The 17,169-nt window shown below is 47.1% G+C and overlaps 1 protein-coding gene across 1 annotated transcript in view; it reads left to right on the forward strand.

The window, feature by feature from the left end:
• Positions 1–17,169, forward strand: part of RARS2 (arginyl-tRNA synthetase 2, mitochondrial) — a 127,492-nt gene that overhangs the window by 97,649 nt on the left and 12,674 nt on the right. Inside the window, exon 17 of the mRNA XM_030188632.1 lies at positions 1,577–1,672. Coding sequence (XP_030044492.1) covers positions 1,577–1,672 — 96 coding nt within the window. The remainder of the gene's footprint in view (positions 1–1,576; positions 1,673–17,169) is intronic.

Here is a 17,169-nt window from a genome sequence, read left to right on the forward strand (position 1 = left end):
CTGCAGCACTTTGAGCAGAAGGTTTCAACGTATCATCAGCGATGACACCTAGATCCCTTTCTTGGTCCGTGACTCCTAACGCTGAACCCTGCATGACGTAGTTATAGTTTGGGTTCCTCTTTCCTATACGCATCACTTTGCACTTATTCACATTAAACGTCATCTGCCATTTAGACGCCCAGTCTCCCAGTCTCGTACGGTCCTCTTGTAATTTTTCACAATCTTCCTGCGATTTGACGACTTTGAATAACTTTGTGTCATCAGCAAATTTGATTATCTCACTAGTCACCCCCATCTCTAGGTCATTTATGAATATGTTAAAAAGCAGAGGTGCCAGCACAGATCCTTGACGGACTCCACTAACTACCCTTCTCCATTGCGAATATTGACCTTTTAACCCTACTCTCTGTTTCCTATCTTTCAACCAGTTTTTAATCCACAGTAAGACACTACCTCTGATCCCATGTCCCTCTAATTTCCTCTGTAGTCTTTCAGGAGGGACTTTATCAAACGCCTTCTGAAAATCTAGATACACAATACCAACCGGCTCACCTTTGGCCACATGTTTGTTTCCCCTTCAAAGAAATGCAGCAGATTGGTGAGGCAAGACTTCCCTTCAAAAGTCTAGTTTATTAAAATTTTTCTATACTAGTAGTCTGGTTGTGAAGGAGCAGTATACAAAATACCCAAAATTTCCACAAACTGAAAATGTCCTGGTTAGGTTATATGTATGACAATTCTAGTCCCACCGTATGCAGATCATGTAGCTCAAACCTGGAAGGAAAAAGGCCTCAAAGAGCTCCTAGATAATACAAAATCTTCCAGAGCTAACCAGATCAAACTGATCTCTTCATCATTGGCCAGAAAAAAAACCTTCCAATTCTGATAAACTTCCTGCTATACCATCATGCTTTGTAAGTCGGCTGTATCTTTTCTCCTTTTTGGCCCTCTACTATTCCGGGTAGCTGAGAATAAAGATTTCCAAATCTAAGCCAACACCCACATTGTTTAGTCATCAGCCTTTTTTTTTTTTTTTTTTTAACTATTGTCATCTGTACCTCTCCCAAGAACATTACATTTTGTCACAATATTTGCTTTGACCATTCACATTCATGAGATATCCCAGGCATCTACTACTCACTCCATTAAGAAAGTATTTCCTCTGTACTCCACTCCTTCAGCTTAGTACAATGACCCCTTGTCCCTGGCATTATTGGTAGGAAAAAAATTCACCTTTTTACTCTGTTGTAGCAGATTAAATAATTAAATACAAGCTTTTCTGTAAAGTATCCATGGGCTTTCATATTCATTCTGAATCTTGATTTAGCCAGTAACATTGTTCAAGTCTTCCTTCCTCTCTGTGCCTCACTTTTACTGATATATCATTTCTACAGTGCTACTAGATGTACACAGCACTGTACACCAAGCATGTAAGAGAGAGGCCCTGAAATTAGACCACTCTGTTAGATCTGGTTTTTATGTGATACACTTGCACAGTGTGGTCCACGGGAAAAAATGTAGTCAAAATATGCCCAATATGATAAGCTTGCTGAGTTGTGGTGGTTTTATGTTGCAGCTTGGAAGAGATGTGTAACAGCGGAGGATCAAATGACTTTAATGCAGCATGTTTGCAGGATCCACAGGCTGTATCTATACTACAACACCTCCTCAGGTACTGTGTCGCCATCACTTGAAAAGCATTCCAGGTGTGTAAATGTTGCTGAGGGATGTAGACAGTGGTGTGCTGGAGCCGGCTTGTGAGCTGGTTGTTAAATTTTGTTCCGACTTGCGAGCCGGCTCTAAAAATGGCCGCTGAGACTTCTGCTGAAGTAAGTCTCGGCGGCCATTTTGAAGAGCGATCCGGCAGTGGGGGAGAGCACCGGCAGTGGGCAGGCAAGACTGCCTGTCCCAAAGAAGTCACTGAACAACTCAGGAAGGGGTGACAGGGGAGAGAAGGGAGTCGCTGGACATGGGTGGCTGGAGGGGGGGGCAGGGGAGAGAAGGGAGTCGCTGGATATGGGTGGCTGGAGGAGGAAGGGGCAGGGGAGAGAAGGGAGTCGCTGGACATGGGTGGCTGGAGGAGAGGAGGAGGGGCAGGGAGAGAAGGGAGTCGCTGGGCATGAGTAGCTGGAGGGGGGCAGGGGAGAGAGGGCAGTCGCTGGGTATGGGTGGATGGAGGGGGGCAGGGGAGAGAAGGGAGTCACTAGATATGGGTGGCTGGAGGAGGAAGGGGGCAGGGGAGAGAAGGGAGTTGCTGGACATGGGTGGCTAGAGGAGGAGGAGGGGGGCAAGGGAGAGAAGGGAGTCGCTGGGCACAGGGGGCTGGAGGAGGGGCAGGGGAGAGAGGGCAATCGCTGGGTATGGGTGGCTGGAGGGAGGCAGGGGAGAGAAGGGAGTCACTAGATTTGGGTGGCTGGAGGGGGAGGCAGGGGAGCGAAGGGAGTCGCTGGAGGAGGAGGTGGGGAGCAAGGGAGAGAAGGAGGTCGTTGGGTATGGGTGGCTGGAGGGGGGCAGGGGAGAGAGGAGAGTCGCTGGGCATGGGTGGCTGGTGGGGAGGGCAGGGGAGAGAAGGGAGTCGCTGGGCATGGGTGGATGGAGGGGGGAGGGCAGGGGGAGAGAAGGGTCGCTGGACATGGGTGGATGGAGGGCAGGGGAGAGGAGGGTCGCTGGACATGGGTGCATGGAGGGCAGGGGAGAGGAGGGTTGCTGGGCATGGGTGCATGGAGGGCAGGGGGAGGGAAGGGTCGCTGGACATGGGTGGATGGAGGGCAGGGGAGAGGAGGGGAGAGAGAAGAAATGCTGGACATGGACGGAGGGGAGGGGAGAGTGAGGAAGGAGATGAGATGAGGGAAAAGGAAGAGAGGAGAAAAACTGCACATGGATGAAGAAAATAGGCAGAAGCTGGATCCACTGGACAGTCAAGTCTGCGGAGGACCAGAAATGAAGAAGAAAGGAGGAAGGAAAGGAAGCCCTGGAAACGGAGTTAAGAGGACAGATAGCAGCAGATTCGGATACTGGGCCAGCATGATCAGAAAAACAGTCAACAGACAACAAAGGTAGAAAAAAAAATCATTTTATTTTCATTATAGTGTTTGGAATATGTTCACTTTGAGAATCTGGTGCTCAGCATTAAAAGTTTATATTTATTTACTTATTTATGGCATTTTATCGCACATTAAACATGAATTAGATTGGAACCTGGGATCATTTAATTTTTTTTTCCTGGAGGTAATGCATTGCCACCCTCCCCAGGCTCTCTCCCCGGCTATAGCCAGCTCTGCAATTTGGGGGGGTGCAGAGGGGGACCGGGGGGGGGGGGCGCAGAAGGGGACCGGGGAAGAGAGCCTGTTGTTAAACATTTACCAGCACACCACTTAAACATTTACCAGCACACCACTGGCTGTGATCAACAGTGTCGAAAGCAGCAGATAGATTGAGAAGGATGATGATAGAATAGAGACCTTTTGGATCTGGCCAGGAACCAGGTCATTGGAGACTTTGACAAGCGCTTTCAATTGAATAAAGAAAGTGAAAGCCAGATTGAAGTGGATCAAGAATGGGGATATGGGGTGATATTTGGAAGTACAGGTAGGGTCCAATGAAGGTTTTTTGAGGAGTCGGATGACTACGGCATGTTTGAAGGCATCAGGAATAGTCACAGTGGAAAGTAAAAGATTGAGGATATGACAGAAGGGATGATAGTAGGAGAGATAGTGCTAAGTAGATGGGTGGGAATAGGATCAGAGGAACAGGTAGTTTTGAGGAGGAAAGAAAATGAGCAGCTTCCTTTTCAGTGATTTCAGAAGAGGAAGAATAGGAGGCAGGGGTTGAAGGAGGGTTGAGAGAGGGTTGAGCGAACGGACTAAGGGAAGGAGAGGTAGAGGTGACTTGGTTGAGAATTCAAGTTTAATCTTGTGTACCTTATCATGAAAGTACTCAACCGAAGTCTGGGGAGAAAGTGAAGGGGAGTTGGAGGTGAAGGCACTTTGTAAAGATCAGAGTTCAATGTGGCAAAGAGACATTGGAGGTTTGAGCCAAGAGAATTTGTCAACTGGATGTAGTAGTCCTGTTTGGCAAGTGAAAGAGCAGACTGGAAGGAGGTCAGCAAGAATTTGAAATGTATGAAGTCAGCATGGGTACAGGATTCAGCCAAAGGCGTTCGGAAGAGCGGGCACAGGAACGTAAGTAGCGGATTCTAGAGGTCAGCCAAGGCTGGGGTTTGATTTGACACACCTTACAGAATGGGGAATGAGAGGAGCGAGAGTATTCAGAGCAGAGGAGAGAGTAGTATTATAGGAAGAGACAGCCTCATTGACAGACTTGGATAACATAGTGGTTGAGAAGAGATTAGAAAAACTGGAGGACAGAGTAGAAGGGTCAATAGCCTGAAGATTCTTAAATGTATTGGTTGAGATTGGACAAGACTGGGGGTGTGACAGTTATCAGATGATGGACAGAGAGGGGAAGACCCGAAGCGCAGAAACTGGAGAGTGAGCAGTTGGAGAAGATGATAAGATCAAGACAGTGGCCATTCTGGTGAATGGGGGTAGTGGAGCACAGTTGAAGATTGAAAGAGGATGTTAAAGCGTGAAACTGAGTCAGAGAGATCATTAGCATGAATGTTAAAATCCATCCAAGAATGAGGGAATGAGATTAAGGTTCAAGAAAGAAGGAAAACCAGGCATCAAAGTCAGCAAGAAAGGAAGAAAGGGGATTAATAAATGATTGCTACTTGGAGAGGCAGAGGACTGAATAGATGGATGGAGTGGACTTCGAAGGGCGAACAGCAGTGAGACTGAGGTGGAAGAAGAGATTGAAATCCAAAAAGTAGTAACCCGAGACCATTTCCGCGGCCAACTGGGTGAGGAGTTGGGGAGGAAAGGTAACCTCTATGACAAAGGGCTGCTTCTGAAGCAGAGTCTTCAGGGCAAAGCCAACTCTCAAGACAAGCAGATGGAGAGTACGAGAGATACAGAGGTCATGGATGTAGGAAAGTTTGTTGCAGACAAAGCGGGTTTTACATGGAGAAAGAGTTTGGGAAGGGACAGTACTAAGAAGAGAGAGTGTACTGGAGCCATAAGAAGTAACTGGCAGAAATTACAAAGTGTATAGAGAAAATGTTTCGGCATGCAGCACCTGGAGCAAGGTCCTGGGAGGATCGGAGTGGACCTGGGAGTTGCCCCAGAGAAGGCTGTGTGGATATGCAGATGGGCTACAAGTCCTCCACGCATCTGGAAGGCAGCTGGTGGGAACGCCAGGCACCTCCACCACACACCTCCCAGCCATGAAAAGGCTTACCAGGGGTTAGGCTGCAGCCAGCATTCCTCCCCTGAGGGTCACCTGATATTAGCCAAAAGGCACCTGGAAGCCCTGGTCACCTGAAGCGAAGGCCCTGGGAGGATCAATGTGGACCTGGGAGTCACCCCGGAGAAGGCTGTTATGCAGATGGGCTGCAAGTCCTCCACAGTACCTGAAAGGCAGCTGGTGGGAGTGCAGGGCACCTAGAGCGAAGGCCCTGAGTGGAGTGGAGTGGACCTGGGAGTTACCCCGGAGAAGGCTGTGAGGATATGCAGATGGGTACAAGTTCTCCACAGCAGCTGGTGGGAGCGCAGGACACCTTCACCATGCACCTCCCAGCCAAGAAAAGACTTAGGGTTAGGCCAAAGCCAGCATTCCTCCCCCTGAGGATCACCTGATCTTAGCCAAAAGGCACCTGGAAGCCCTGGGCATCTGGAGCAAACTTCCTGGGAGGATCACGGTGGACCTAGGAGTCACCCTGGAGAAGGCTGTGAGGATATGCAGATGGGCTGCAAGTCCTCCACAGTACCTGGAAGGCAGCTGGTGGGAGTGCTGGGCACCTCCACCATGCACCTCCCAGCCAAGAAAAGGCTTACCAGGGGTTAGGCCGAAGCCAGCATTCCTCCCTAAGAGGGTCATCTCCCGCAGAGACTGTGATGACAAATGCCGTGATGGAATTAAAGAATGCATGGGATAAACACAGAGGAACACTATATAGAAACAGAATGGAATCCAATTAAAGCAAAACGTAAATGACCTCATAACTGGAGTAAGCTTTGACGGCAGCTTCAGAGGTTGGGAATGCTGGACAGGCTTCTACAGTCTAGAGTGGGCTTCAACAGCAGCAACTCCAGTATTTGGGAAGTGGGACTGGTGCCGGGACGGACTTCTACAGTCTGTGCCCCAAAACTGGCAGGGAAAGACAGTGATTAATGACAAAGTGGAACTTGTGCGGAGCAGGGGCGTATCTGCGTGGGGCCACAGGGGCCTGGGCCCCCGCAGATTTCGCCCTGGCCCCCCTCCCCGCCGTCAACCCTCCCCCGCTGCTTACTTTTGCTGGCGGGGGGCCCCAACCCCCGCCAGCCGAGGTCCGACCCGCAATCTGCATAGTTCGTCTTCCTCCGTGGCCATGTGCTTCAAGGAAGTAACGCTGCAATGCTGATTCGTTGAATCCACTTCGGAGTCTGACGTCGCAGCACGTACAACGTACAATGACGTCAGACTCCGAAGTGGATTTCAACAGCGCCTATCAACAGCAGCACGGCCACGGAGGCCGAAGATGAATTTTAAACACCTCGGGGCGGCTGGCGGGGGTTTGGGGTCCCCCGCTGGCTGAAGAAGAAGTTTTTAAGGCAGCGGCAGGTGGAAGCAGACCTCGGCTGGCGGGGGTTGGGGTCCCCCGCCAGCAAAAGTAAGCAATGGCAGCGGGGGAGGGTTGATGGCGGTAGGGGGGTCCAGGGCAAAATCTGCGGGGGCCCAGGCCCCTGAGGCCCCACGCAGATACGCCCCTGCTCCTGAGGCAGGCACATTATATGCCGAAACACGGTGCTGTGTCGCATCTAGAGCACTGACCTTACATTTATTGTGAAATGCCGATTTTTTTTTTTTTTTTTTTTTAGCACTGATATTATTTTACCGTGTATTGTTTTAAATAATACCAATTGTATCTCTTACTCTGGTTTGGCGAATGCCATGACGGAACATTGTAAGCCACATTGAGCCTGCAAATAGGTGGGAAAATGTGGGATACAAATGCAACAAATAAATAAATACATTGGATTTTATGTACTGATTTTATGTTTATTCTATTTATATATATTTAAACGATTTTTATTGATGATCAAACATTTGGAACAGAATTATTAAAGGCAAACATTCTGTAATCATAGTAACTCATCATATCCATTTATATACATCTTAACTGTATCATCAATTTTTATCACATTTACTCCCCCTCTACCCACCCCCCACTATAACCTCTGTGCCATGAACTTCTTACTTCATGGTGTCTATTCCTTCCAAAATCTGTCACCAGATTTTACCCATCTAAAACAAGGAGTATATGTCTACTGGGTTCCCCATAAGTTAGGGTTTGCCAAAGTTATTAAGTACAGCATTTATTGATAAAATTCTTCCTTCTCTTTGGGTTGCCATAGGCCGCCCTGGCTTCCCAGAGCATTAGCTCATGGAGCCTATTCCTCCAGAACCAAACGGAGGGTGGTTCCGCCTGCATCCAGTGTCTAAGTATACATTTTTTCCCCACTGCATATGCCTTACATAAGAATAACTCCACATTTTTATCTGAGATCCCATATGCATCGCTTTTGTTCAAAAGTACTCCTCTCCAGGAGGGGAGTAGCCCTTGCCCTGTTAATTGTTCAAGGTATTTCTGTACCGCTCTCCAAAATAATTTTATTCTGTCACATCTCCAAAATGCATGCAAAAAGGTATTCCTCTCCCGGTGACATTTAGGGCGTTGGGCATCAGATATCCAGCGTGCCCTTGCTGCTTGTTTATTCTATTTATATATACACCAGAGCAATAAATATTTGACTTTATTAATCCTGAGGTTTGTCTAGCCTTCCTAAGTTTCTACTTCCTTTGTATATTGTTATTTTTCTCGTGGGACTTGTTCGGTTACCTGTCAAATACATTTCTTTGCCTTCAGTTCTTCCCAACCCTCTCCCGGAGGCACACGTGTCCAGTTGGGTTTTGGATAAGTACATAAGTACATAAGTAGTGCCATACTGGGAAAGACCAAAGGTCCATCTAGCCCAGCATCCTGTCACCGACAGTGGCCAATCCAGGTCAAGGGCACCTGGCACGCTCCCCAAACGTAAAAACATTCCAGACAAGTTATACCTAAAAATGAGGAATTTTTCCAGTCCATTTAATAGCGGTCTATGGACTTGTCCTTTAGGAATCTATCTAACCCCTTTTTAAACTCCGTCAAGCTAACCGCCCGTACCACGTTCTCCGGCAATGAATTCCAGAGTCTAATTACACGTTGGGTGAAGAAAAATTTTCTCCGATTCGTTTTAAATTTACCACACTGTAGCTTCAACTCATGCCCTCTAGTCCTAGTATTTTTGGATAGCGTGAACAGTCGCTTCACATCCACCCGATCCATTCCACTCATTATTTTATACACTTCTATCATATCTCCCCTCAGCCGTCTCTTCTCCAAGCTGAAAAGCCCTAGCCTTCTCAGCCTCTCTTCATAGGAAAGTCGTCCCATCCCCACTATCATTTTCGTCGCCCTTCGCTGTACCTTTTCCAATTCTACTATATCTTTTTTGAGATACGGAGACCAGTACTGAACACAATACTCCAGGTGCGGTCGCACCATGGAGCGATACAACGGCATTATAACATCCGCACACCTGGACTCCATACCCTTCTTAATAACACCCAACATTCTATTCGCTTTCCTAGCCGCAGCAGCACACTGAGCAGAAGGTTTCAGCGTATCATCGACGACGACACCCAGATCCCTTTCTTGATCCGTAACTCCTAACGCGGAACCTTGCAAGACGTAGCTATAATTCGGGTTCCTCTTACCCACATGCATCACTTTGCACTTGTCAACATTGAACTTCATCTGCCACTTGCACGCCCATTCTCCCAGTCTCGCAAGGTCCTCCTGTAATCGTTCACATTCCTCCTGCGACTTGACGACCCTGAATAATTTTGTGTCATCGGCGAATTTAATTACCTCACTAGTTATTCCCATCTCTAGGTCATTTATAAATACATTAAAAAGCAACGGACCCAGCACAGACCCCTGCGGGACCCCACTAACTACCCTCCTCCACTGAGAATACTGGCCACGCAATCCTACTCTCTGCTTCCTATCTTTCAACCAGTTCTTAATCCATAATAATACCCTACCTCCGATTCCATGACTCTGCAATTTCTTCAGGAGTCTTTCGTGCGGCACTTTGTCAAACGCCTTCTGAAAATCCAGATATACAATATCAACCGGCTCCCCATTGTCCACATGTTTGCTTACCCCCTCAAAAAAATGCATTAGATTGGTGAGGCAAGACTTCCCTTCACTAAATCCGTGCTGACTTTGTCTCATCAGTCCATGTTTTTGTATATGCTCTGCAATTTTATTCTTAATAATAGCCTCCACACAATGAATACGCATGAGAGAGAGTTTCATACAGTGGCTTTTCAACAGATGCAAATTTATCTCATGCGTATTCATTCTAGCCCATATTCAGCGCTATTTAATATTCAGTGGGGGATAGCTGGCTATCTTCCACTGAGTATTCGTGGTCAGCTAGCCGGCTATATCATATGATATAGCCGGCTAGCCACAAACATTTAACACATCACTGGCTAAGTTTGACAACCAAATCAGGCCACCCAAATAGCAGGCCTATCTTTGGCCGCTATAACATTAACCGGCCAGTGCTGAATATTGGCTTGGCCGGTCATCAGAAACGGCCCGGCTTTGAATATCTGGCCTCACCACCGACCGCGAGAGTTAGCCGAGCTGCCTCCTACGTTGTGAATACCAGCCCCATTGTGGTAATCTGAAAACCTGACTAGCTTGGGGGTGCCTCTAGGAGAGGGCTGAGAAGCACTGCTTTAGTAGATTTTTCATCCAGTCTAGTAATGTGCTTTCCTTGTCATTCAGCCTATAAATGGCTGCGTATGTTTTTGAACCATGATGAAAATTCGATTGGCTAAAAGACGTGAAATGTATGACCTTAAATCCTCAGCTAACAAATTATGAAAGTTTTGGAGAGACTGGATAGGCTGAATGGATCAAGTGGGCTTTTTCTGTCATTTTTATTGTTATACAATACACATTCTGAAAGGTAAATGATAATCCTAAAACAAACTTCCATCGCACTGAGGAAAAGAGAGAATAAAATATGTTCAGCTAACCATAAAATGCAATACGCCTATGTTTGTTTGAAGTTAGTTAAACTGTTCTGCCTTTCATCACCAGATGTTTCCTGAGTGAGATAGAAGTGTATACTAGGATTACTCTTGTTTTTCTTGTTCCTCCCCTTCATATGATTCACACCAAGCATTTCTTTGGAACAACCACCAACTTTGTCGTCGTCCGTGTCCCACCCGCCCCCCCCACCCCCCGCCTATGCCACTCCAAATCACTCACCAACTGTGTAAAAGTCAGTTAGACAGATGGACTCGATGCACTTCTGGGTTTTCTTTCAACCTCACTATCTATGTACTTGTTAAGTCGATTATAGTGACTTTTTAATGCCATATATCCAAGACTTATATCCCTTTATTAACGAAAAGGAAATGAAGAGAAAATAATGGTATGAGCATGGAAAGAATGATCAAATGCTTATGTTCCTAACACTTGGACGTTTTTCTACCATAATGGAACAAAACAAAAGCATCCAGGGCTATAAGCTGGATAGTAACATAGTAGATGACGGCAGAAAAAGACCTGCATGGTCCATCCAGTCTGCCCAACAAGATAAACTCATATGTGCTACGTTTTGTGTATACCTTACCTTGATTTGTACCTGTCCTTTTTAGGGCACAGACCGTATAAGTCTGCCCAGCACTATCCCCGCCTCCCACCCACCAGTCCCGCCTCCCACCACCAGCTCTGGCACAGACCATATAAGTCTGCCCAGCACCATCCCCACCTCCCAACCACCAGTCCCGCCTCCCACCACCGGCTCTGGCACAGACTGTATAAGTCTGCCCAGCACTATCCCTGTCTCCCAACCACCAGTCCCGCCTCCCACCACCAGCTCTGGCACAGACCATATAAGTCTGCCCAGCACCATCCCCACCTCCCAACCACCAGTCCCGCCTCCCACCACCGGCTCTGGCACAGACTGTATAAGTCTGCCCAGCACTATCCCTGTCTCCCAACCACCAGTCCCGCCTCCCACCACCAGCTCTGGCACAGACCATATAAGTCTGCCCAGCACCATCCCCACCTCCCAACCACCAGTCCCGCCTCCCACCACCGGTTCTGGCACAGACCATATAAGTCTGCCCAGCACCATCCCCACCTCCCAACCACCAGTCCCGCCTCCCACCACCGGTTCTGGCACAGACCGTATAAGTCTGCCCAGCACTATCCCTGTCTCCCAACCACCAGTCCCACCTCCCACCACCAGCTCTGGCACAGACCGTATAAGTCTGCCCAGCACCATCCCCACCTCCCAACCAACAGTTCCGCCTCCCACCACTAGCTCTGACACAGACTGTATAAGTCTGCCCAGCACCATCCATGCCTCCCGCCACCGGCTCTGCCACCCAATCTCGGCTAAGCTCCTTAGGATCCATTCCTTCTGAACAGGATTCCTTTATATTTATCCCACGCATGTTTGAATTCTGTTACCGTTTTCATTTCCACCACCTCCCGCGGGAGGGCATTCCAAGCATCCACTACTCTCTCCGTGAAAAAATACTTCCTGACATTTTTCTTGAGTCTGCCCCCCTTCAATCTCATTTCATGTCCTCTCGTTCTACCGCCTTCACATCTCCGGAAAAGGTTCGTTTGCGGATTAATACCTTTGAAATATTTGAACGTCTGTATCATATCACCCCTGTTTCTCCTTTCCTCTAGAGTATACATGTTCAGGTCAGCAAGTCTCTCCTCATACGTCTTGTAACGCAAATCCCATACCATTCTCGTAGCTTTTCTTTGCACCGCTTCAATTCTTTTTACATTCTTAGCAAGATATGACCGGCCTCCAAAACTGAACACAGTACTCTAGGTGGGGCCTCACCAATGATTTTGGTCTAGACCTGATTTATTAACGAGTAAGCCATAAAAAAGTGCCCTAAGTGACCAGATGACCTCCCCTTACTCCCTCAGTAGTCACTAACCCCCTCTCACCCCCTCCCACCCAAAAAATGTGATTAAAGATATTACTTACCAGCCTCTATACCAGCCTTAGATGTTATACTCCGGTACATTAGAGCAGCATGCAGATCCCTAGGGTAGTCTAGTGGTGGGTGCATTGCACTGCAGTCAGGTGGACCCAGGCCCATACCTCCCCCTACCTGTTACACGTGTGGTGGAAACTGTGAGCTCTCCAAAACTCACCAGAAACCCACTGTACCCACATATAGGTGCCCCGTTCACCCATAAGGTCTGTTGTAGTGGTGTACAGTTGGGAGTGGTGGGTTTTGGGGGGGGGGGGCTCAGCAGACAAGATAAGGGAGCAACGGTGAGATGTGTACCTGGAAGCATTTATTTGAAGTCCACTGCAGTGCCTCCTATGGTACCCCATTGCTCTCTTAGGATGTCTGTGTGGCCAGTCTATTAAGAACGCTGGCTCCTCCTAAATCCCAATGGCTTGATTTTGTGCGCTTTTTACTTGGACTTTTTTTTTTTTTTTTTGAAAATGGACCAAAAAGATAAACGCACAGAGCACAAAAACATCTATCAACAGTGGGGGCGAGGCGGTGGGAGCGGTCTGCCCCGGGTGCACTCTGCTGGAGGGATGCAGAGAGCAGTCGCACGGCTGTCGGCTCCACTGGTTCCCTGCTCCCTCTGCCTCGGAACAGGTTACTTCCACTTCCGGGGCAGAGGGAGTATGGAACCAGCGGAACAGACAGCCGGGTGGCTGCTCCCAGCAGGTATGAATGCACCGGTTGGGGGTGGGCTTGGGTTGAAGGGTGAAGGTGATAAAAGGAAGCAAGAGAATTCAGAAGGTCACCCCCAGGAAAAACATGACAGCAGAGGGGAAGGTAAAATAAGTGACACATGGAAAGCAATGAGTATAAATACTTGTAGCCTAAGTAAAAAGGTTCAACATTTGCAAGCTCTGATGTTTGAGGAAGACTTGGAATATTGTTGCTGTTACAGAGATATGTTTTAATGATTCCCATGAATGGGATGCGACCATTCCTTGCTATAATCTTTTTAGGAAAGATAGGTAGTGCAAAAGAGGTGAAGGAGTGACACTGTATGTGAAAAATAACAGAGCAGCTTAAATGCAGGGAACCTGGGAACATGAAATTGCTGTTCTGCTGTTGATCTGTAATCTGTCGATAAAATCGTCTGTAGTACCTGATGATTGGAGGGTGGCCAGGAAATTACAGATTGGTAAGCCTGACTTCAGTGCCAGACAAAATCATAAAGAACAAAATTGTGGAGCACACAGACAATCATGTTTTAATGGGACAGAGTCAGCATGGGTTCAGCCAAAGGAAATCTTGCCTCACCAATTTGCTTCATTTCTTTGAAGGCATGAGTAAACATGTGGATAAAGGTGAGCTGGTGATGTAGTATATCTAGATTTTCAGAAAGCATTTGACCAAGTTCTTCCTGAGAAAATGAACAAGTCATGGGATAGGAGGCAATGCCCTTCTGTGCACTCAGTCTGCGGCTCCTCACGACCTCTCCACCCTCATCTCTCCCTATGTTCCTGCACGCAACCTCCGCTCACAGGACAAAGCCCTTCTCTCAGTACCCTTCTCCACCACTGCCAACTCCATGCTCCGCCCATTTTGCCTTGCCTCACCCTACGCCTGGAACAATCTTCCTTTACTCTTACGCCACGCCCCCTCCCTACCCATCTTCAAATCTCTGCTTAAAATTCACCTCTTCAATGCTGCCTTCGGCGCCTAACCGCTCGAGAAATATAAAATGCCCCAATCTATCCACCCTATCAGATTAACTGTTCACTCGTCCTCTAGATTGTTCACTTGTCTTTAGATTGTTCTCTTGTCTTTTAGATTGTAAGCTCTTTGAGCAGGGACTGTCCTATGTTTAAATTGTACAGCGCTGCGTAACCCTAGTAGCGCTTTAGAAATGTTCGTTAGTAGTAGTAGTAATTATTGGACAGAAACCAGAAGGTAGGGTTAAATGGCCATTTTTCTCAATGGAGGAGGTTGAATAGTGGAATGCTGCAGGGATCCGTACTGGGGCTGGTGCTTTTTAACATATTTATAAATGATCTAGAAATTGGACTGACAAGTGAGGTGATTAAATTTGCAGATGACATAAAACTATTCAAAGTTGTCAAAACACACATGGATTCTGAAAAATTGCAGAAAGACGTTAGGAAACTGGAAGATTGGGCATCCAAATGGCAGATGAAATTTAATGTGGACAAATGCAAAATGATCCACATTGGGAAGAATAATCCGAATCATAGTTACTTGATGCTAGGCCCACCGTAGGGGTTGGCACTCAAGAAAAAGATCTAGGTGTCATTGTACACAATACGCTGAAATCTTCTGCCCAGTGTGCAGTGGCGGCCAAAAACACCACACAAATTGCTAAAAGTTATTAGGAAAGGGATGCAATTCAGGTCGCCATTCTCAAAAAAGATAAAGCGGAATTAGTAAAGGTTAAAAGAAGATCAACCAAAATATTAAAGAGGATGGAATTACTCCCATATGAGGAAAAGCTAAAGAGGTTAGGGCTCTTCAGCTCGGAAAAGAGACAGCTGAGGGGGGATATGATTGAGGTCTATAAAATCCTGAGTGGTGTAGAACAGGTAAAAGTGAATCAATTTTTCACTCTTTCAAAAAGTACAAAGACTTCAGGACACTCAATGAAATTACATGGACATACTTTTAAAACAAATAGGAGGAAATAATTTTTCACTCAAAGAATAGTTAAACTCTGGAACTCACTTTCGGAGGATGTAGTGACAGTGGTTAGTGGATCTGGGTTTTAACAAAAGGTTTGGACAAGTTCCTGGAGGAAAAGTCCATAGTCTGTTATTGAGATGAGCATGGGGGAGGCCACTGCTTGCCCTGTGATTGGTAGCGTGGAATGTTGCTATTAATAGGGTTTCTGCCACATACTTGTGACCTGGATTGGCTACTGTTGGAAGCAGGGTACTTGGCTAGATCGACCATTAGTCTGACCCAGTATGGGTATTCTTATGTTCTTATGTAAAAGAAGAAGCTATTTGGATCATCCTGGAAGGAGAAGATGGAACCTGTATCCACACGGGTGTTATCTACAGACCTCCAGCACAAGTGGAGAAGCTGGACAAGGATCTGATCAACGATATCCATAAGCTTGGAATGAAAGAGGAGGCACTGTTGCTGGGAGATTTCAACTTACCTGATATGGATTGGAACGTCCCATCGGCAGAATCGGGGGAAAAAAGCAAAGATCATGGATACCTGTCAAAGTGCTTTGCTCAGACAAATGGTGACGGAACCCATGAGGGAAGGGTCGACACTGGATCTAGTGCTCACAAATGGAGGAAGTGTTTCCAGCATCCGGGTGGGTGCCCACCAAGGCATTAGTGATCATCACACAGTATGGTTTAATATAAGAGCAAAAGCAGAGTGCAGATGCAGAAAACTCAAAGTACTGGATTTCAGACATTTGATTTTGGTAAATTGGGGGAATGCCTGAAGGAGTTGACGACATGGATAGGCATAGGAGAAATGGAGATGCAGTAGTCCAAGTTGAAAGCTTCTATAAATATGGCAATGGATCTTTATACAAGGGAAGTAAAGAAAAATTTATGTTTCTCCAAACAAGTGGCTGAAAAAATAAGGGCAAAAGAGGCCGTGTTCAAGAAATACAGAGAAACACAACATGATTACCAGATGAAACTCAAAGAAGAAAAGAGGGAAATACAGCTAACGAAAGTACAGGCAGAAGAAAAAATGGCTAAAGATGTAAAGAGAGGTAACATAGTAAATGATGGCAGATAAATACCTGTACGCTCCGTCCAGTCTGCCCAACAAGATAAACTCATAAAGTAAAATTACAATAATAGTAGTAATAATAATAATGACAGAAGTATTGGTAATAATAACGATCTTTCTCTCCTCGAGTTTAGAATACTAGCAGGTGAATTTTCAAAAGAGAAGGGCGCCCATCTTCCAACACAAATCGGGAGATGGGCGTCCTTCTCTCAGGGTTGCCCAAATCGGCATAATCGAAAGCCGATTTTGGGTGTCCTCAACTGCTTTCCGTTGCGGGGACAACCAAAATTCACGGGGGCATGTCGGCACCGTATCGAAGGCGGGACTGGGGTGTCCTCGGCCAATAATGGAAAAAAAGAAGGGTGTCCCTGATGAGCATTTGGCCGACTTGGTCCATTTTTTTTCACGACCAAGCCTCGAAAAGGTGCCCGAACTGACCAGTTGACCACCGGAGGGAATCAGGGATGACCTCCCCTTACTGCCCCAGTGGTCACCAACCTCCTCCCACCCCAAAAAAAAAAAATTAAAAAACATTTTTTCCAGCCTCTATGCCAGCCTCAAATGTCATACCCAGCTCCATCACAGCAGTATGCAGGTCCCTGGAGCAGTTTTTAGTGGGTACAGTGCACTTCAGGCAGGCGGACCCAGGCCCATCCCCCCTACCTCTTACACTTGTGGTGTTAAATGTTGAGCCCCCCAAAACCCACTGTACCCACATGTAGGTGCCCCCCTTCATCCATAAGGGCTATGGTAGTGGTGTACAGTTGTGGGGAGTGGGTTTTTGGGGGGGCTCAGCAGACAAAGGAAGGGAGCTATGGACTTGGGAGTAATTTATGAAGTCCACTGCAGTGCCCCCTAGGGTGCCCGGTTGGTGTCCTGGCATGTGACGGGGACCAGTGCTGTACGAATGCTGGCTCCTCCCACAACCAAATGCCTTGGATTTGGTCGTTTTTGAGATGGGCGTCCTCGGTTTCCATTATCAGCGAAAACAGAGATTGCCGATCTCTAATTTGGACAATCTCAACATTTAGGTCGACCATCTCTAAGGTCGGCCTAAATGTTGAGATTTGGGCGTCCCCGACCGTATTATCGAAATGAAAGACGGACGCCCATCTTGTTTCGATAATACGGGTTTCTCCGCCCCTTCGCGGCGCCGTCCTTAGAGATGGTCGTCCCCGTTCGATTATGCATCCACATTACATTATTATAACTCTTATAGCCAGCAACATC

The sequence above is a fragment of the Microcaecilia unicolor genome, unplaced genomic scaffold (assembly GCF_901765095.1).
Source record: "Microcaecilia unicolor unplaced genomic scaffold, aMicUni1.1, whole genome shotgun sequence".
Classification (NCBI taxonomy): Eukaryota; Metazoa; Chordata; class Amphibia; order Gymnophiona; family Siphonopidae; genus Microcaecilia; species Microcaecilia unicolor.